At 45.8% G+C, this 22,199-nt stretch overlaps 1 protein-coding gene across 1 annotated transcript in view; it reads left to right on the top strand.

Moving 5' to 3' along the window:
• Positions 1-22,199, top strand: part of Slc14a2 (solute carrier family 14 member 2) — a 358,539-nt gene that overhangs the window by 333,628 nt on the left and 2,712 nt on the right. The window contains exons 13-21 of the mRNA XM_052742634.1: positions 5,913-6,038; positions 11,032-11,114; positions 11,782-11,941; positions 12,623-12,812; positions 13,084-13,212; positions 14,321-14,513; positions 16,842-16,989; positions 17,598-17,732; positions 20,753-20,802. Of these exons, the coding sequence (XP_052598594.1) occupies positions 5,913-6,038; positions 11,032-11,114; positions 11,782-11,941; positions 12,623-12,812; positions 13,084-13,212; positions 14,321-14,513; positions 16,842-16,989; positions 17,598-17,732; positions 20,753-20,802 (1,214 nt within the window). The remainder of the gene's footprint in view (positions 1-5,912; positions 6,039-11,031; positions 11,115-11,781; positions 11,942-12,622; positions 12,813-13,083; positions 13,213-14,320; positions 14,514-16,841; positions 16,990-17,597; positions 17,733-20,752; positions 20,803-22,199) is intronic.

Below are 22,199 nucleotides of genomic sequence, written 5' to 3'. Positions count from 1 at the left end.
GTTTACCAGACCAGAACCAACAGAAAAGTTGTAACAAAGAGCATATACTGTAGACAGGAACATAGCAGCCAAGTTCTGCGAGACAGATCACTCCCCTAAGGGACAATGGGGCTCTTTAATGGCATTTAAGAGAAGTTATTCGGCCTTTTCTCATGGGCCATTTGTCTCATGAGTCATATCTGAGTAGATAAGAGGTGGGCAGCTCATTATCTCGTTAGGTAGTAAATTTTATAACCCCATTTGTCCTTCCTGGCCATTTATGGAGAAGCACCAAGAATCATTAGGAGAATGGTTGTAATTGTTTATATAAAATATCACAAGTCCACTGGGTCTGGCTGCAAGTAGTTAGAGTCTTATTATTAGACAGTGGAGGATTTTGTCTTTTTTTTTTTCTGCCCTTTATTTTTGGCTTTTTAATCTCTCTGCTGGGGAAAAGGCACCCTGTGAGGCTTAGATATATCTACCTGTGGCCTCGGCCCACTGTCAACACCACACCCTGACGTACCCCTTCTCTCATGTGTACCCCACCTACACCCTTCCGTAATGTTGGAAAGGAAAACAATTTTGCCCTCAAGGGCCAACTCTGATTAGCATTAGATGTTCCGGTCATTGTGTTAAGGATTGAGGATGGATCTAAACTTACTGGTAAAGCTCTGCAATTGATTAGCTATGCCTTCCATAGATAACAGGGGAAGGGCAAGAAAGACAGTGTGTGGAAGAGAGTGTGGAAATGTCGTCATCAGAGAAGTCCCACAGCAATGACCCAGGACAATTTGCTTCCAATGGTGTTTATTTTTGTAATTTTTTGTTATTCTTTTTGATGGATGAAATAATTTATGCTCTCTTTTAAAAAGTCACAAGCCAAATGATTTCATGTGAAGGGCTCTAGCTAGCTATGAAACTCCTACATTGCAGGAATAAAATTCAAAACAAGATGTTAATACCTAGCTTTATAACTGACCAGCTATGTGGCCCAGGTAAGACCCTTCTCTCTGAGCCTTGGTTTCTTTCCACCATTGCCTAGACTCAAGGTCACTTGGTTATGGAAGAATTGGTCACTCCAAGTAGTTTAATTAGGTTGGAAAATATTTATCAAATATATTTCACATGTGTTGCAACTATGGGTATAAAATTCTACTATGAGCTGATGTGGTGTGTGATTATAATCTCAGGGCGCAGAAGGCTAAGGCAAGAAGACTAAATTTAGGGCCAGCCTGAGCTACGCAAAAACTCTGCCGCAGCCTAAACTCCAAAAGACATAACCTAGAATACTTTGTGAAATGCAATGAGAGAGAATTCAGAGAATGGATAGATCCATATGACCAAAATAAGCCGAGGGGAGTTTCATGGGCGATGTAGAACACAAACAAGGCAAGAGGGGGAGGGGAGAGCCTAGGTGTGGAGGTTCAGGAAACTCTGGGAAGCAGCGAAGAGCTGATCTGTCATGGCAGAACCTGTGTTAGACGGAAAAAACAGAAGGCCGGATAATGAAACTTGCCCTATTACAGAATATCTACGAAGCCAGGCGGAGGCGCCGGGGCATTGTGGAGCCATTTAGATTATTGAGTAAGAAAGTGAAATTTTAAACTTGGTTTTAGTTGGAATACAGAACAGATTAGAAGAAGACAGATCAACCTCAGAAAGACCGGCATTGCTAACCCACAGTTCTGAGGGTGTAGACTGGACAGAAGAGAGTGCAATATCATTTTAAAGGGAAATGAGGTGAGAATTGCCTAAGTTATAGTTGCCTTTTGACTCTCTAATCTCATTTACAAGATTCTCATAAGATTTCATGAGTTTAAATGAAATATCAATTCATTTATACGTATTAATATCTTCCCTATGGGGTGAGACAAAAGCACCAAAAAAAATCAAAATTTAGGTGGATCCATTGGCCAACTAATGAGCTGTACGAGGGGAAAGAGCGGTTCAAAGCATCAACTATTAATAGAGTACTTATCTCATGGCTACAAAGAATCATACCCTACATTTATAAAAAATGGTGTGTTAAGAAGCTGGCATTCCAAATAATAAAGTGTCCTCGTGAACCAAATCCTCCTCATCCATCTGCCTTTCAGGCCACTGCCCAGTCCAGCAGTATTGGGAAGATTTAGGAAGGTGTTTTCTTGAGAAAAGGGAAGAAATCACTAAACGAATATTGGATTTTAGAATACTGTTAGTTGACCCTGGCATTTGGAAGCACAAAATAAAACCCCTATAGGATGCAAGGATTCAGGAAACACATCTTAAACACAAAACACAAGGCAGAGCCAGTGTCTACTCTTGCCTCTGCAAAGAGTTTGGCCACAGGCAAGTCACTCCATTCCTCCAAGCTGAAATTCCCACTCGGTAAAATGAGAGGATCCAACTAAAGAATCTCAAATTTTTAATTTTTCTTTTCCAATTCTAACATTCAAGGCCTCAATAGTGTATAGAATGATTTTTGAAAACATTAACTTTAGTTTACGAAGCTTCAAAGGAAAAAAAGAGCCATCACCTATACCACTCTGACTATTTACCCAATGACTCCAAGTCATCATATGATGCTCACACATCATTGCTACAGCACTGTTCACAATAGGTATGTTGTAAGTATCTATCAGCAGAGGAATGGATAAAGAAAATGTGAGATATATAGATATATATAGAGAGAGATATATCAATACATGTATATGTATGTATATATATAGTCATAATGAAGAATAAAGTTATGTTGTTTATAGAAAAATAGATGCAACTACATATAATCATGTTAAGAAAATTTCATCTGTTTCAGAAAGACAAATATTACATATTCTCTCTCCTTTGTTCCTAGACTTTATAAATCCACAAGAATCATATATGTATAGATGATGTGAAAATAGAAAAGAAACCGTCTAGAAGAAGAAAGGGGGGTCATGAAAGGTGGTGGTGAGAAGGCATAGGGTAGGTAGGAGTGTATGAGGAAGAGAATATGTTCAAAATATGTTATCTGCCTAAAAATGACCTTGCATAAGCCAGCGCAATAAAAGTTGTAAGGTAAGAAGGAGGTGGAGAGATGGAACAACATTAAGAGCACTTCCTGCTCCCCCAGAGGACCTGAGTTTGGTTCCCAGCACTCACATGAGGTGACTCTCAACTGCCCATAACTCCAGCTCCAGGGTATCTAACACCCTCCTCTGACCTCCATGACACACGCACGCGTGCGCATACGTAGCAGACACTCAGTATACAGAGAAATCATTTTAAAAAGAAAAGAAAAAGTCATCTCATTTAGCACTCAGAAGCCTCCCCCTGCCCAGCTCACACACAAACGCATACACACACACACACACACACACACACACACACACACACACACACACACACACGTACACACACACACACATACACACACACACACACACACACACACACACACACACACAGAAAGAGAGAGAGAGAGAGAAAGAGAGAGAGAATCTCTGGCAATGAAAAGTCATAGCACAAAGCTCAACATAGGGAAATATCTGACCAGATGGTAACCAAAGGGTAACCAGTAATGGACAACCCCAAGTTGTTTGTGATATGATGCCTCAGAACCAGTCATTCTGGCACTGTACCTCGGGTACTGCCTGGAGTGTACTGGCTGTGAAAAACAGCGTGAGAGCCAGGGAGCTGGGGGGGACAAGTGGTTCGCGATAGTGGACGCTCAGAAGCTCCTCATGGTGGACATTGTGAGCATCAATAGGCAGCATCAATCAACCTCCAGGAGAAAGAAAAACTGCTTCAAACCCGAGGGAGGCAGCTTGTGGAGGTATAAACAGGTATGGCCACCGTGAGCTGATTTTACAGGCATGGGCCATGGTGGGCTGATTTTTAAAAAGACACATGAGATGAATTTTCCTCTTTGAAAAAATATCAAATTTGATTTGAGTTTTTTTGGGGAGCAGGGGTTGGCTCCCTGAAAGAAATTTCAATAAGCTGAAAGTTTTATTTCATAGGCAAGCTCTTCTACAAAATCTTTGTTCCCGCTGATCACTTTAATGGTGGACGTTTCTCTGCATTAGGTGTCTTTAGAGGTATGAGAACTCTAAGGTCAGTGAAGTTTTGCCTTCTACAACATGAGGTGGTAGCCACCCTTGAGGACATGGACCGTGTCCCCAGGATGATCCAAACAGCCCTTGAATGAAGCTGCACGCATTGAGATGTTTAATAAAGCTGGTTAAGGGAGGGAAGAGCCACAGTTCCTATCCCAGGCTGCACACCCAGGAGTTACTCAGCTGCTGGCAGTGACACACAGGTGTCACCAAAGACACCACTTCCCAGCCACATGCCCCAGAACGTTTGCAGCTGTGCTGATGGGACGTGCTCCTGAACCTCTACGCAAACAGGGACATGGCCATCAGAGCCCCTGGGCCCGGTCTCTGTTCACTACACCGTGACACCTCAGTAATGAAGAAGACACCCAATGTAAACCTCTGGTCTCTACACACAGATACATGTGTGCTCACACACACATGCACATGCACATGAATACATACACACATAAACACACCCACAAATGTTCCATGCCCTGGTATAGCCATTCATTCTTTGCTCTGTCATTCAGAAATTAAAATGCATAGGATGATCATCCCTCGTTAATTTATGTAACAACATTCTGAGCACCTACCATCCATCTACCAGATGTGTGATCGGTAGTGGCAGTGTTGGAGGAAATCAAGTGTCTTGCCAGTCAAGGACTCTGCTTAAGGCCCAGCTCGGTAAGAGTCTGGGCAAGCAGGCGGGAAATTGTAGCTGTTCCCCGAGGAGAGGGGACCATCCTGCCTGGAGCAGAGGAGTCCAGTGCCATCAGTGGGAAGTGCCCTCCCTGAGGACGCGTCTGGTGTGTGGACAGCTACAATTTCTTCCAGAGTGTTTCATAAGTGTTATCTGATTCTGTTAGAGTATAGGAAAGAAATGGGAGATTAGACTCCGAGATATCTGTCATCATTTACAGGTCGGGTTGAGAAGGTCGGCCCTCCAGGGGCAGTCTACTTCTTTCTGGAAGAATTGCATCCTGCAATTAAGGAACGTGTCAGTGAGGTTACACATGATTTGCAAAATGCCGGGCAGAAAGTAATGACTTCTGCATCCCAGCCAGTGTTTCCATTCCTTCCTTCTACTACACGGATGGTACAACTCATTTCTACAACAGCAGACACCTGTGTTCTCGATGCTCTTGATGTTCCCGGAATCTACTCAGAGCATTCTGAAAACGCTTCCTAGGTGCTGAGAATAATTCACACTCACTTTTGCTCTGAGTGTTTTCAAGCCTTTGGAAGTTGGTTGTTTCACTTTCCGGCTTCGCTGGAGCACCCCTTCCCATCTCTCTCTCTCAGCTTTCGGCTGGCCCGGCTGAGGGCTGTGGACCACAGGCTGCTCCTTCAGTATCACCTATGTGAGAGGGGTCCAGATTCTGGCTTTCGCTTTGTTGTGATCGGGCCATCAACTCTACTAGACACAGTAATAGGTGGCCCTGACCCACTTTCCCGACTCTGCCCCAGTACAGAATCTGAGTTACTAAATACAAGAATCCAGGTCATCGTGGACTCTGCCTGGTGGATGAGCTCAGCCTCAGTCTCACTAGGCATTCTCCAGCTACCCACCCCCAAAACCTCTATCCACATCTACATCCATTCATCTGGTTGTTTAGCTTCTAAAATTGAGCATCTTAAGAAAAACTGTCCCTTTCATATGTTGCCTTAGTTTATTAAACAGATGCATCCTTTTTGTATGTATGAAAATGGCACAGGTTAGTGTGTGGCATACAAATATTCCTCCAGCATCAAGGAGCATCACCCACTGTTCTCTAGCTTCTGGATCTTCTTCTTCTTCTTGGCTGCACAGCTTGGCTCTTGCAGATGCAGACCAGGTGGCTTACTGACTTGTCTCTTCTTGCCCCTGGCTAGGTGGCAGTGGAGAGCAGTCACACGGAGCAGGCCAGTGGAAGGCAGAGGAGGGCTCCGAGACTGTGCTCCCAAGGCGGAGAAGCGTGTTCCACATCGAGTGGTCATCCATCCGGAGGAGGAGCAAAGGTGTGTACGTTCTCTACCTCCCACTCAGGCTCCAGCTTCCTATCTCAAAGCAGGCAACAGTAATATCTACACAATGGCAGTACCCACTACACAGGGGTCCTTTAAATAGATGACCACAGACCAAAGCCACAGGTTTCCCCATTTCTGAACACGCGTTGCCCAATGGGGAAATAATCCAGAACAAGTGTGATGGGCTTTGACAAAGGTCTCAATTTAGCTCTGGAATTACCTGCAACCCCTTTCCCAAAGATTCAAATTTAACCTATCAGGAATACAGTCTGGGCCAGCAACCAGATCTTTTAGAGCTCTTCAAGAGATTCAAATGTGCCACCAATTCCTAAAACACTGGTCATGCCACACACAGTCATAGTCATAGCCTCCGATCTCAGCACTCCAGAGGCTAAGGCAGGAGGATAGCCAGGTGGGCTATGTATGGAAACCCTCTCAAAACAAAGAATCTGAAGTCCACCGCTTCAGAAGGCTAATGAAACGTTCCCACCATGACAGTGACCGGGGTGAGAGAGCCAATGTAGAGGAGAGCTGTGGAAAGGGGTCCTCCACAGGCCAGAAGGGGACCCCAGAAGGAGGCCAGAGCTGAGTGAAGGAGGATACCAGAAATTTGAACCTATAAACTGAGGTCAGGTTCTAGCAAATCGCGATGATCCTGGAGAGACAGTCCCCCCATCAGCGGAGGGACAGAGAAGCCTCTAAACAGGAAAGAGTGCGCTCTGACCCCACCACAGCGCCCCCAGGGGAAGCCGAAGAGCCTTGGTTACACATGACCAGCTGGTTATACTGGAGCACTGCAATGGGTAGAACAGACCCCTGCCTTGGTGCCCCCTGGTGTCACAAGCTCCCATCTCAGTGCCTGACTGTCTTTCCGTAATTTGTCCAATTTCATCCATTTATACCTAAAGTCAGCCAAGTTAGAGCAAGGGACTTAGCGTGGTTATGGGGAATCCTGCAAGTAGAGAGAGAGAGAGCCATGCAGGTCTTTGAGAGGGGTCCCTGTACATGGGGGCACAGGGGAGTGCATCCCCGTGCAAAGAGGCCTGGGATGGGGAAGTCTGTGGGAATCACTGAAGCCTGGCAGGCTGCTCCAGACAGATGCAAGAGGGTCAGAGGGTGTCTCAGAGGGGAGGCCACACATGCAAGCCTCAAGTTCAGGTACATTTTCTCTGTTTCCTACACTGGTGTTCGTGGTCCCTGATTCTTCACAAGCGGGGACAGGGTGCCTTCCGGTACATCCCTTGTAGTTTTCCCTAAGGGGAACAGCAGACTGCAAACAGGAAGGCAGAACCCAGCCTGCCGTTCTCACACTTGACCACAGGAGGGCACCAGAGTACCAAGTCCAAAGAGGACTTTACTGAAAAGGGTCATCCTTAAAAATGAGCCAGCCTAATAATGGAAGGTGTTTAGAGTCACATGATGAGAGCTCTGTAGAATTACAAGGACACACGGGCATCTCAAAACCTACAGGGATATCATGCTAAAATTCAAAGACAAAAAAATTATTAAAGAATTTTCCTTATTTTCTGGGTTTAATTAGTGTTTCTTGCCCAAGCATGGTGTGAGGTTATTGGCTAGACACAGAGTAAATGTGTGACCACCATTAGGTTAAAAATAGATATTATCATAGCCAGGCATGGTGGCACTCACCTCTAATCCCAGCACTTGGGAGGCAGAAGTAGATGATTTCTGTGAGTTCCAGACGAGCCAGGCTACATAGTGAGACCTCATCTCAAAAATAAAAGTAAATACTGTAATCAAAAAACGGGAAGGGGGAAGGGAATAATTTTCAAATCATCTGCCTGAGGGGAATCATTGCCAAGTTCAAACTCAGGTTGCCCATGACTTTATGAGAAACAGGCAAAGGACTCCAACATCCCAGCTCCTTTCAATCAAAACATATTTTTGTTGAGACTGGAGAGGTGGCTCAGTGAATAAGATCCGCTTGCAGAGGACCCAGGTTTGATTCCCTACACACACAGTGGCTCAGAGCCACCTAGAACTATGATCCCCATGGATCCAATATCCTCTTCAGGCCTTGTGGACACCAGGCACATATGTGGTGCACATATATATTTGCAAGCAAAGCACTCACACATCAAATGAATAAATATTTAAAATGTTTTCTTCTGTGAGAATTTCATAATGTATTTTGATCACCTCTCCCCCACTACTCCGCGTCCTAACTACTCACTTCCCACCCGTGGTCCCCTTTCCACACTATACCCACCAACTTCATGTCCTCCTTTCTTTTCCTTTATATAACCCATCAAGTCCAATGTGTGCTGCCCACGTACTCCTGGGTATGGGGCCAGCCGCTGGAGTGTGGTTGACTTACCAGGGGCTGGCTATACTCTCACAGAAAAATGACTCTCTTGCTCCCAGAAACCCTCAACTGTCCATAGCTCCTCATTTAGGGGCAGGGGTCCATACCCGTATGTGCTCGAATGTTGATGGGCTTGGTCTTGGGCAAGCAACCACAACTGCTGTTAGTTTATGAGTGTAACGGTCCTGCCATGTCCAGAAGGCCCCATTTTGCCCCAATTCTCCCCAACCTCTGGCTTTTACAACCTTCCCGCCCTTTCTTCCTAATGGTCCCCAAGCCTGGTGGTGGGGGGGGGGGGGGTGATGTGAGATACACATGTCCCACTTGTGGTGAAGCGGTAGACTGGAACTTATTCTGTGCATCTGCCACTGTCCACTCCACTCCCAGTCCCTTTTCGTGTACCTACAAGTCTCTGTGTGATACAGAGGTCACAGAGAAGCCACTGTCCCCCCAGGAGGCCAATACAGAGGTCAAGCTGAGTAGAGGCATCTTGATTAGGGGCCACTGGGGTCTCGGAACCTCCTACATCCCTTCATGTCCTGTTTTCATGATGATGTGGAGTTTTCCCCAAAGAGAGACGCCCCAATGGGCCTGACCAACAAAGGAAAAGAAGGAGTCTTATCCATAAGTGCCAGGGACCAGCCTCAGCAGTTTCGGGGGTCTGAAGCATGGGATACCTGGAAGGCGCAGTAACGACTCAGAGACAAAGTTCATGCAAGCTGACAGGTCATTTCGGGCTTCTGCAGTTGCTGAGTTTCTTTTATTTCCCTGGCTTCTCTTAGTTTCTCTTAGCTTCTCTAACTTCTCTTAGCTTTTGCTACAGCTTCTCTTAGCGTCTGCTTTTTCCCTGGTAACCTCAGTCTTTTATTATCATAAGAAAAGGGGGAACAGAAAGAGAAGGGGAAATCACCCAATACAAAATGTTCTCATGATTCCAAAAATTATTCTTAGAAAATCACCAATATATTCTTCATCATCTTTTACTAAACACAGGAACTATCCCAGACTTAACACCAAAGCAAGCATAATCTATTTTTATTATTAATGATTATACAATCTTCTGAGCACTTGACCCAAAGGCTAGCAACATGCGAATTTGCAAAAAAGGTAAAAATCCGAACAGTGGTCAATGTACCAGACAGTCATTTCCTACTCACACAGTCTGCTCCAACCTCAAGACCCCTGTAGCTGCCTAAGTTCCTCCTCAGCCCTCTGCAAACACTAAGCCCCATGACTGGTGGGCTACAATGACCTCAGACAAGAAATCTGTCCCTGCAGGTCAGCAACTTCTGTCCTTCTATATCCAACAATTCCAAGGAAGACCTAATCTAATTTATAGAGCTTGTATGAAAGGAAGCTCACCTTTCTTGGCAGCTCTTTTCAATCTAGGAACTCAATAAAGTTTGTAGTAATCACCCCATCAATTGTCACATTGTCTCCACACTCCTTCAGGAGGAATAAAAAGTATCTGAATTAAAGTTGCCATCTCCCTTTCTTGGTGGAGGCCACTATTTTCCTTCTATTCTAGGTTCCCACACTTTTGGTTTGTCATCCCATCTATATGTTACTCCATCCACGGTCTTCAGCCTATGCCCCTTAGGGTCTCAAGTTTTACAAAATGCCCTTGGAATATCCTCAGAAACTGAATTATTCATCATAACTGTTGCTAGAGTTTTCCTGCCTGACCCACAGTCAGGACAAATCTCTGACACCCGCCAGTCCCACAGCCACTCAGACCCAACCAAATAAACACAGAGACTTATATTGGTTACAAACTGTATAACTATTCTTACAGCTTAAATTAATCCATTTCCATTAATCTATACCTTGCCACGTGGCTTGTGGCTTACTGGTACTTTACATCTTCCTTGTCCTGATGGCGGCTGGCAGTGTCTCCCCCACTCAGCCTTCCACTTCCCAGCTCTATTCTCCTCCTTGTCCCGCCTACACTTCCTGCCTGGCCACGGGCCAATCAGTGATTTATTCATTGACCAATCAGCAACACATTTGACATACAGACCATCCCACAGCACATGACCAATTTAAGTCCAGTGTGTTGATACACATCATACCATGTGCTATAGTTGACCACACATTCGGTACAGTTTATCCAAGCCTAAAAAGCTTCTCCAGGCTGCAGGTTCTTTTCCATGAACTACATAACTGCCTTAACCCCAGCCTGGGTGATCATCTCTGTATAATTTCCTGTGAAATTTACTTCACTCCTTTCCTGCATCACAGAAATCACCATTGGTCTAAGAACACAGAACAGGAAGATCAGATAGAAGAAAAAGACTAGTATTACAAGAAGTATTTTTATGGAGGAGAACATGACATGTGCATGCCATAAAGCATGACCTTGGGACACGTAGGCATTTCTGCCTTGGCCCTCTAGAGGCATGCTGAGCAGAAGATCCGGAGGGGAACACACGGAGGGTTGATGGTCCACAATCTCGGGTCCCCTTTTCTCCAATCTCTGCTGGCAGCACGTCAGCCATCTTATATGCCGTCCCCAGCATATAAGAGTCCATGGTTTTATGCTTCTCCGTGGAGTAGAAGATGCCAAACGGTCTAACCCAAGTCTTTGGAGAAATTACTGTCAAAGGGCCAAAATACAGGTGTCTGAACTGATGGGTCTCTCTTTCTTTCCAATTCCAGTGTTTGGAAAAGGTGACCACCAGGACAGACAAACCAAAGAGCCACTTCCCTACCCATATCGGAAGCCCACAGTGGAATTGCTTGTGAGTATGGCGACCGCAGACCGGAGACAGCACCCTGAAGCCCACAGCAGGGTGGGGAGTTGCAGTCTGTCAAGGGTGCTCTAATTTAGGCAAACGTCTCGAGTTGTGTTTTCAGAAATGTAGCCACGTGGATGAAAAATGTCTGTTTTTCACAGTTTGCTTTGTGAGTTTTCATACCTTTTCATTGCATTATTTATCCTCAGTTTGCATTTAGGAAATAAGATTGTGCTAGGGTTTTTCTAAGAATCTTTATGTGTTTAATCTCATACCTTTGTGTTTAAAATTCAAAAACTAGAATGCTAAGTAGGGAAATAATTTCTTTTAGAAAGTATGTAAGACAGTGATCTTTAAGAAAATCAAGACATGTGTGTCTAAATCTTCATTCTCCCGTATCACTTTGACCCTCGCAACATGAACTTCTGCACGCCCAAGTCCTCATCCACAGAACAAGGGTGAGAGACCACCTCATCCTACCTCACTGAGGTTGAACATTATCAAATAAGATGATGTGTCCAACAAAACAATCTAGAAAGAGATGGTTAAACAGCAGTTTAACAAAATCTCAAGCGAAAATCTTAGTTTGGTCCTCCAAGTGACTTCAAATGTCACCTGGTGTGAAAATCCCAAAACTGTAGAAGATTCTTACCTATTTCTGGCCCCCGGGCAGGATCTGGATACCATGGAGGAAAGCTCTGAGATAAAGGCGGAAGCCAGCACGGCCAGGACTTCCTGGATTCGGAGCTCTATGGCCGCTGGGGGGAAGAGACTCAGCAAAGCCTTGAGCTACATCACAGGAGAGATGAAGGAGTGTGGAGAGGGACTGAAAGGTATGGTCTGTGACGTCCGCCACTGATAGCCCCCAAAGCGCCTGTCTTACTCACCACCCCCCGGAAACATGCTGTGGGGCTTCTCTGCGGACCCGCTGGAGATCTCTTTTAGGGGGCCTCTTCTACCATTAAAGCAGAGGGTCTCTTGGGATGTAAACACCCATATTTGCAACTGTTCTGTAAGGATATCGGATAGTTGTGTGAGTTCTTGTTACTCGACAGAAAAGTTCTGCTGACCCACATATACCAACTAAACATTACAGACAAGCACTGGGATTCTGAATCCAGCATTCTAGACAGATTTGTGCTGGGCGGCTTAGGGAACTGTGTCTACTAGGGCAGAGGGTTCTCTGCTCATGGGTTTCATACCCTCTCTGTGCCAAGAGAATTTTCTGGAAATTTTAAGCCACTCTCACAGGAAATATAATCAAGCTCAAAGTAGGTACCTGATCCCCGCATTGGAAAAACAGCCTAGAGAGTAGTAGAGACTGCACTGGGCTACCAATGGCTGGCAAGTGCTCTGGGCATTCAAATGCACCCCTGCGTTCTTTGTTTAGACTTCCCTAATGATGAAAATACATGCTGGTCCCCTGAAGACCCCCACCCCCCACTGCCACCTGTGACCTAGCCCAGGCCTGAGCTGCTCTGAGCATCTGCTGACTCTCCCCCCTGTCATTTCAGACAAATCTCCAGTGTTCCAGTTCCTTGACTGGGTGCTCCGAGGCATGTCCCAGGTGATGTTCGTGAACAACCCTCTCAGTGGCGTCCTCATCGCCCTTGGCCTCTTCGTGCAGAATCCCTGGTGGGCCATCTCGGGTTGCTTGGGTACGATCGTGTCCACCTTGACTGCCCTCATCCTGAGCCAGGATAAGTAAGTCCCCAAGGCCTAGCGTTCCAGCATAAGGCCAGGAGACCACTCCCTAGGAGGACCATCGCCTCCTTCCTACCCCTCAAAACAATGACATTACTAACTAGACACTACTCTTCTTTGACAGAAAAGGGTAGATAGGTTATCTCTGCTCCCTACTCCCACAAGGGTAGCTTGTTTCAGGATGGGTTGTCAGGCCCCAAGTTAGAAAGCTGTGACTCAGTTAAAATCACAGACAGGCTCCTGCTCCACCGACTCATCCTTGTGTCCCCAGGTCAGCCATTGCGGCAGGACTCCATGGCTACAATGGGGTGCTTGTGGGGCTCCTGATGGCCGTGTTCTCGGACAAGGGCAACTATTACTGGTGGCTGTTGCTCCCTGTCATTGTTATGTCCATGACTTGGTAAGTTTGTTTCTAAAATTCCTGTGTGTGTGTGTGTGTGTGTGTGTGTGTGTGTGTATACACACATGCATTCAGGTTTGTTTGCCTATATATCCAGGGTGGAAGCCAGAGGCTGACTTCAGGTGTCTTCTCTGTTATTCTCCACCTCATTTTCTGAGAAAAGGTCTCTCACTGAACGTGGCCACTGTTTTGGTGAGGCTAGCCGGCCAGCAAGATCCAGAGTTTTTACCTGTCTCCACCCACAGCACTGGGGTTGTAGACACAGGCTGCCATGCCCAGCTTTTGACACGGGTGCTGGGAATTGAACTCAGGTCCTAATGTTTGAGCAGCAAGCACTTTACCTGCCACGTCGTCTCCCCATCCCAGTCAACATCTTTTTTTAACCCGGCCCTTTGACCGCCATTTTTACCCCCGTTTTAAAGTATTTATCATTTAGCTTGAGTGTCGGGAGCACCCACTAGAGGCGGTTGCTAACGAACCGGGAGTGTCATGCCAGACCGTCTGCCTGCGGTGCCTCATCAGCCGCCGTCCTTTCCCTGAGATCTCAAAGGGCTTCTGGTCCTGCCCTGGCTGTGTACACAGCAAGAAACCGCTGGCTAAGAGCTGCACAGGGTCCTGCCAGTGTCTGGAAATGTCATCCCTCTTGCTCCCACAAGGTTTTCTCCATCCCTTAGCCTGCTGACCAGACTGAGACAACCTCACAGGGTAGACTGAAGTCCAGCCATGAAGCAGAGACCTCCACGTGCCAGACTTCTCCCTCATTTCCAGAAAATGAAGAGTAGTCTGCCCATGAAGTCAGAGCCCTTGGCCACTCAAAATACATTAATGGCTGTAATTCCCTCCCTTTCTTCTCCTGACCCTCCCTCACTCCTCTTGCCTAGGGGATGGAGTTCTATGACTCTGAGGAAATCCTAAGGATCTCCTAAAGTCCTCCTTCTGAGGTTGAATGTGAGCCTTCCCTAGTCTCTATGTCCCGCTCAAGAAAGAAACCCAAGGAAAGGCAGACAAGAAGCTGCTTTTCTCTGGGTAAACCAGGGTTCTCTGCCGCAGTGTGGTCTAGTTCCAAGGCCAGCGGCATCTGACAGGTCTCTCATGCTTCTTCCACCAGTCCCGTCCTTTCCAGCGCCCTGAGCACCGTCTTCAGCAAGTGGGACCTCCCCGTCTTCACCCTGCCCTTCAACATTGCCGTGACCCTGTACCTGGCAGCCACGGGCCACTACAACCTCTTCTTCCCCACGACGCTGCTGCAGCCTGCAACTGCCACACCCAACATCACCTGGTCAAATGTCCAAGTGCCTCTGGTAGGTGTCATGAAAGAAGGACAGCAGTGGTGGCGCACGCCTTTAATCCCGGCACTCGGGAGGCAGAGGCAGGCGGATCTCTGAGTTCGAGGCCAGCCTGGGCTACAGAGCGAGATCCAGGGCAGGCACCAAAACTACACAGAGAAACCCTGTCTCGAAAAATAAAATAACCTGGAAAGAAGGAAGGAAGGGCAGTAGTTGTACAAATTCAATGCCAAACTGAATATACTTGTTTTGCACATCAGGAACATAAGTGAATGATAGCTATTCACAATTACACAGTACATGGTGTTCTACATACGTATCCTGTCCTTGTCTCCTAAGAGCTAGAAGGTTTGTTTGTGGCCCCATCCTATGATAACACAGAGGAAGAAACCAAAGCCAAATTAAAAAACCCACCCAAGGCTCCACAGTGAATTCATGGAGAGCCAAGTACAGGCTAGAACTCTACTCCCGATATGTGACCTGGGTTCTTTGCTGCTTTCCTATGTTTGGAAGCCTTTTTGATACTTAAGCCCAGTTTTAATATACTCATACTGTGTGTTTTCTTTCATTCATCACACGGAATTATTAAAGTATACACACCGTGCCGCTACCCATCAGTCTAAACAATTGTAGCCTTTCCCATTCTTTTCATGAGCCTTGCTCGTATTTTGAAGCACAGGTTTACCTCCATTCAGAAACAGAGGTAGCAGAGATTTTCATCTTTTTAAAGTGTTTTATGCATAATACTGACCTCTGGAAGCCTGCCAAGATAGTGAATAAGAAGCAATATTAAAAGTATTAAACAAGATGGGGAAATGTGGCCATTAGGCTTCTTAACTAACTAGGTGCTTTTTTTTTTCTAAGACCTCCTACTTTCCATCACACTAAAGGACTTCCTGTTCCAGTTTATAGCTCAACCTGGAACTTCATTATTGGTGATTCATCGCCACAAAGCCATTGGGCTTATTAAAGGAAGTTTCAGAAATAATGATGCCCAGTGCCTCTCAGCACTTTGTAGTGTCACTGACAGAGTCCTGCAAACACACTGAGAGGCGTCATTGTTCAGAAAAGACATTATTCTGTCAGCCTTGTCCTTGGTCATTGTCATGGACGGTGGGGGAGGGGCGCAGCATTCCTGGGCCAGAGGTGAGAAAAGGGGCTGAGTTGGTGATTCACTCTCAGGAGTTTCCCTGCTCATGGGCTTTACCCAGTCCCTATCTTTTGGAGCCAAAATTGTTCTACTCAGTATGCTATGAAAAGATAATGTTAGAAATCCTAAGATACGGTTCATTGTATTCTCAATGAAAAATATTTCAGACTTGTCTAGAAATGAAATATTTTTTAATAATCCTATACAAATAGTTTAGGCCACCAACCACCCCAACGATTCAGGGGGGAAAAAATCCATTTTGGGCAGTCATTCTTGAAGAAATAACTTTCTGGACTATGATAAGAATTCATGTGTTGGGTCTTCCAATAAAACTTGTGCTTTGTGATTCAAAAAAATGAGCAATGTCAGAAAGAGGGTCTAGAGACCCCAGCAGTGTAGAGTGACCACTGAGGGGTCCCAGAGGGGACAAGTAGAGGAGATAAAACAGCCATGTGTCATTCTCTGAATATATACTCTCATGCCTGTCCCCTTCCCCCAGCAGGCCAAGGCTGGGCCCTACTCTGTTCTCTATCCCGGGGGGATGGGAGATTGGGCTAACCAGAGGGCCTGTCCTCCTCTATGCACAGCAGCTCACTGTCAGCCTTCTCAGGACCTTTGGGGACATGCAGGATGGCCTGAGACAGTTTCCAGACCCTTCTGCCACTGCCAGGCCCTTCCATAGATCCCAAACTCCAGCTGCTCTCCAGACAGGACTGTCACCACAGCGAGACATGGAAGTGGAAGGACCATTTCCCTCCTAATAGCTTCTTATCATCTTGTTTCTAAAAATATGAGAGTTTTATCAGGAATATGTTATATTTCTAACAAGTAATAAATGCCCTTCTAAAAATTCTTCAATTTCTCTTTGTAAGAGAATAACTCCCCCACACTGATGTTTCTGAAGGAAGGAAACTCAAATCCTAACTACTTAATGCTCCAAGAACTCAAAACTGAGAGGATAAAGCATTTCCTTCCTTCAGCATCAACCTGCTTGAACAGTAATGTCTTCTGTGAACCCTGTTGTAAAATGTCAGTGTACACTCAAGAGGCTGAGGCAGGAGGATTGAAAATCCAAGGCCAGCTGGAGAAACATAGTAAGACCCTGTCCAAAAGCGTTAGTGTGGGGCCTTGGTGTGGGGCTGTGAGCTGACTGTCTACTTCCATAATAAACACGTGACCCTATCGTTCTACAGCTTCTGAGAGCCATCCCAGTTGGAATCGGCCAAGTGTACGGCTGTGACAATCCCTGGACAGGAGGCATCTTCCTCATAGCTCTGTTCATATCTTCACCTCTCATCTGCTTGCACGCGGCCATTGGGTCCACCATAGGGATGCTAGCAGGTCTGTACCATAACCCTTAGTGCCATCCTCTTTAATGAGCTGGAGGGATGTTAGTGCTTGGGGCCAGCTTCGAAGGAAAATTATGACCCATCTTTAACATCACGCCTGCTTCCTCTTCTCCTCACACCCGTTTTTGGCATTTTTGGTGCTAGTGCCCTAGTGTTCCTGTGAGCAAAAGCTATCCTCAGAAAAGACCTTGGCATCAGACATTTAACCCTCAGTATAAATTTAAAGTCTGGAAGAGCTTTTTCCAAGAATATTTAAGAGTGATCTCCAATGACGAAAAATGGGGCTCTGTTCACAGCCAAGGTTTTTTTTTACATGCATGGCAAAGGACATTCTCTGCACCGTTTAAATCAGAGCTCAGAGTTCTTACTCCAAGGGTCTCTTCCACTCCTAACAGCTTAGCCATAAGTGTTCTTGTGGTCCCGTCCATGTATCTCCTTTACAAGTATTTTCACTGAATAAAACTGAAATTCCTTTTTGTGAATACCTGCCTCTGATCCCGGTAACTGATTCTGGCTGGAAGACTGGGGTGTGTTTCAGGAAGGCAGGTGAGCCCTGTAAGCCCCGCCCGACACTCAATACCACCACCTTCCTTCCCTCAGCACTCAGCATTGCCACGCCATTTGACTCCATCTACTTTGGCCTGTGTGGCTTCAACAGCACTCTGGCCTGCATCGCCATCGGAGGCATGTTCTACGTCATCACCTGGCAGACCCACCTGCTCGCCATTGCCTGTGGTAGGTACCGCTCACAGACGACCCTCCTGACCACAGAGACAACCTGAGTAGACCCCTGCCAAGAAAACCACTCATGATGGTTCTGCTACTCCCAACAGATGGCAGGACAACTGTTTGCTTTATAAAAGCTTGTGGGTGACACTGTCCTTTGTGTCTTCAGCTATGTTCACTGTATACGTGATGCTTGGCCACTGAGGGGGGTGTTCTTAGATGATAAATTCTCACTGTTGCCCAGGGGCTGTCTCCTAGGATTGCAGGTCTCCTGGCCAGTGGTGGAGTTGGAAGAGCAGCTCCCTGACATTAACTCTTACATGTAAAACTTACATGTAAAACACACGCCACGCACAGTGACCGTAGCTAACTATCAAGCATTGACTGTACACCCTTCAGATGACCGTACACCTCTTGCATACTTGTTCAACATCACAAGAAGTTAGGATGACAGTCATAACTCATCAGATTTATATATTCTCAACCTTGAACATCTTTCATGTTCTACAAATGGGAACAAAATAAAACCTCTTTGGCCAAAATATTTAGAACAGAGTTTCTATTTCAGTACAGCCATGGATGCTGAAATGTTACCAAATAAGGTTTTTAAAAAATAAGTTTACAATAACAAAAATCCAGAATATTTTTTCTGATATAGAAAAGCTTTCTGAACCATATATAGTCATATATTTGTTTCTTTAAGATAGTTTGAAAATGCATTTCTTCTTTTTTTACTTTATAACCACCACTGCAAAGATGGGGGGATGTGGTCTAAACTAGATGGGAAGGATAAAGCTGAAGCTTTTCTTTCTATCTTCTTAAAAATTATTTTATGCTACACCAAAAATATCAATATAGGGTTGACATGCTGTAGCTACTTACATGGTTGTCACACCAACCAGACAAAGGTAGCCGTTTACACAGTACTTACCTAAAGTGTCCAAGTCAACACTTTATCTCCTTCTGTCCCCCAAAGTCTCTACTGTTATTCTGCTTTGCAAGGTACGTGCCCAAGAGCGAGGACAGGACAGGGGGACAGAGGTGGGGCATTTTGGATGGTGCCCAAGGTCAGGGTCATGCAGGTGATGACTGAAATCACAGGTGGCCCCCTCACTGTCCCCAGTGCCAATCTTGTCAAAGAGGTTAAGTAGCTCTGTGTCATACGTGGCCCAGTGTTTCTCAGCCAGGGATACGTATCAGCGTCTAATGACATTTTTACTTGTCAGACCTAGGGGAAAAATGGAAGTGCTCTGAGCATTTTGTCTGGGGTAGTGTCAAATACCCCACAGCACACAGGACAGGACAGACCCACAGCAGATTGTCACAGGTGCCACAGGGGTGAAACACAATCCATGGTTTCTCCTTTACTCCCCCACTACCACCCTGCAGCGTGCAGATACTGTTCCTGTCCCCATTTCACAGATGGGAAACCAAAGCTGAAATGAAAAAATGAATTACCCAGCTAGGTTTGTAAAAATGTGCTCTGCAGGGCATCCACTCTTTCCTGTAGCCATTTCTCCCTCTTCAGGTAAAAGGCCCAGAGAAGTAAAGCCTGTTTCCATAATTACACAGTCATTGACGGATTAGCAGGGCAAGGTGGAAGGCTCCTCCCACCGCAGTCTATTCTGTGTGTCTCCCAGGACAGATTACCTGCTCTCCACCACCCTGACAGGCTACGTTCTCTGATGCTTCTCTTTCATGGATTGTTCAGGCTCAGCCCTGTTCTACAGTTCTGGGACCACACATGAGCACACACAAGGCTTTGGAGAGGTCTTCTTCATATAACAGATCAAGTTTGATTAAATAAGATAGCGGTGGAGCCAAGGGAGCATAGGTGTTAATCCTTTGGCTGTCACCCTCAGAGATGGCGGGACAATCCAGTAGGGCTGAGCTCAGGAAAGGCCACTCTCTGAGCCCCTGCTCTTCACAGACCAAGCCTAGAGCTGTCCTGTGGATCTTACATCCCCTCTACATTCTGGGGTGTCTGTGGTACTTGGGTTGGTCCCTCTCCTCTCATCTAGCTGGTCAGGGCTCTGCCACTGTCAGACATACAGTCCTCAGAAGTCACCTCATATCTTGATGGCTGACACAAACAGTGCTCACACTGTAGAATTGGTGTGAAGATGAATGATTGATGCAAGAACAGTACTAACATGTAGGGAGCGCCTGGAAGGGTCAGTTCTGGTTATCAGTAGTCAAGGAAAGGGTGTCCAAGTCTAAAGGGTGTCCTCCTAAGAGGACTTGTTTGTTGTGGTTGTTGTTGTTGGTAGTGGTGGTGGTAATGTGTGTGTGTGTGTGTGTGTGTGTGTGTGTGTGTGTGTGTGTGTGTGTGTGATCAAGACAATAATAATACAGCTTACCTATAAGGAATGCTGAAGGATGTGGTTAGTGTTGCCACTGCCTAGACATAGTAACTCTAATAAAGATTAGCTATCGTTAATATTTTAGGGACAATTGGGATGCCCTCCTTGGAGAATGGGCCCAAAAGCAAAACCCAATCATATTGGCCTATTTTATTGCCTTCCATCTTCTGCCAGTGCTTGGTTCTCCCCAGCATCCAACTTATTCATGGCCTTCTTTGCCCACCTAAAACAAGGCAGTAGGTGGTTTGGTCTCCCCCAAACTCATAGGATGCTGTTTCTCCCTAGAAACCCGTGTTATGCTAATAGCTCCTGATGGAATATTCCACTGGAGAGTTCTGAGACTCACTTGCTTTTGCTTTATTGTAAAACCTTCATTTATGGTTTATGCTATTAAATGTTCCTTTACTGGAAAGCGTGGTGGTGGGACCCAAGAGAACTGTCACAGCTAAATTCTGGCCCTTTTTAACAAAGTTCATCTGCTATCTTAGCTGCGCTGGCATTTTCGTGGAATTTAACACTTTTAAAGCTGCAAGGCAATGAAAATGCAACTCCGTGTGGGTGAGAGATAGCATTTGAGACAGAAAATTAATGAAGAGGGAGTATGTAGACTACACTGAGCTGCTGTTGAATCTTTACTGAGCTGTCTATGGTTGGTTCTTTTTCTAGCACTGTTTGCAGCCTACCTTGGTGCCGCCCTGGTGAACATGCTGTCCGTGGTAAGTCACGTGAGCTATAAGCCACATGCCCCCCTCTACTTCCCAAACACTCCAGCAAACCCCTCTGCCCTTTGACTCACATCCTGATACCCACCTTAATACTGACAGGAAGGAACTAGGTCTCAAAAGCTTATATGTCAACTTTGGGTGGATCAAACCCATCACCAGTGGCTGGTAGAGTACTTTAAAGAATGAATCTTTCAGATATAACTCCATTATAGTCTGTCATTCTATAGAACTAATTTTGAGTCTCTGTCATTTAACTTGTGTGTGTGTGTATATATATATATATATATATATATATATATATATATATATATATATATGTATGTATATTATCTGCCCACCTGGGTTGTAGACAGTGAACTATAGAAACTGTCATGTTCATGGAGAAGGCTTCATGTTCACTGGGCATGGCTCCAGGCAACAGAGAGAGCTGTGATGTCGTCATTCAAAGAGAAGCCCAAGCTCAAGCGTGTATGAGCACACATAGTCCCAGAACCTCTTCTTTGCCTTGGGCCCAGTTTAGGGTGGTGTGCAAAGCAGGAGCTGCCGCTTGGCTCCAACGGGCCCCCGCACAGAGTGCTCAGGGCTTACCTAACAAATCAATGCATCCAACTCCACCTAAGATAAGAGTACAAGGGAAACTTCACATGGACAAGTGTTGCTCAACTTGGGGTCATGGTCTGTACCACCCATTCTTGAGAGGTGAATTTAAAACAGCCAAATTAGTAGTAAAAAGCAGGAAAGGGAAATGTCTTCAATGTGACCGTAATGGGGAGAAGGAAAACAGATCCGATGACGCTCCCTCAGGTCCATTTTTGGTGGTCCTGAAGAGAGATGAGAGTTGAAACAGAGGGCAAGGGGTATACACATATAAGCTGTGCCAGGTAAGGTGTGACTCTCCCAACAACTGACCCTTCACTGTGTGAGCTTTAGCCTCCTCCTGTGAGGTGGTCTAACAAGTTGTAAATCTCTTTCCTGAAGACAAGACACCACCCCCATCCCCAGGCCCAGCATTGTTTCCAGCATGAGAGTCTTGGGGAAATTTCCATTTCTTGAGGGCCATTCTTTCAATATCCCAGTAGATTGGGAGACATAAGAGTCTTCTTTAGAATACATTCAGTTCTGTCAGGCCAGTCACACAAAGAGGAAAAGTCAAAGAGGAAAACATCTGAATATGGAGTAGATATTCCATACAGTACCTGTCTAGATTCATCCTTCACCTGCAGCCAAAGAGAGGGTGGTACTTAGCATAGGAAACTATTTCCTAAGCAGCCAAATTAGCCTTTCCTGACACCACGCTATCTCTCCCAGTAGACTGAGTCCCTCCTCTGCTTCCCATCACCTCCTGGGTCTGCCTTCACTACAGCACTTGACACACAGCATCTGCAACA

The sequence above is a fragment of the Peromyscus californicus genome, unplaced genomic scaffold (genome assembly GCF_007827085.1).
Source record: "Peromyscus californicus insignis strain IS unplaced genomic scaffold, ASM782708v3 Scaffold_17__1_contigs__length_78620276, whole genome shotgun sequence".
NCBI lineage: Eukaryota > Metazoa > Chordata > Mammalia > Rodentia > Cricetidae > Peromyscus > Peromyscus californicus.
This window is presented reverse-complemented; position numbering and strand designations above follow the sequence as displayed.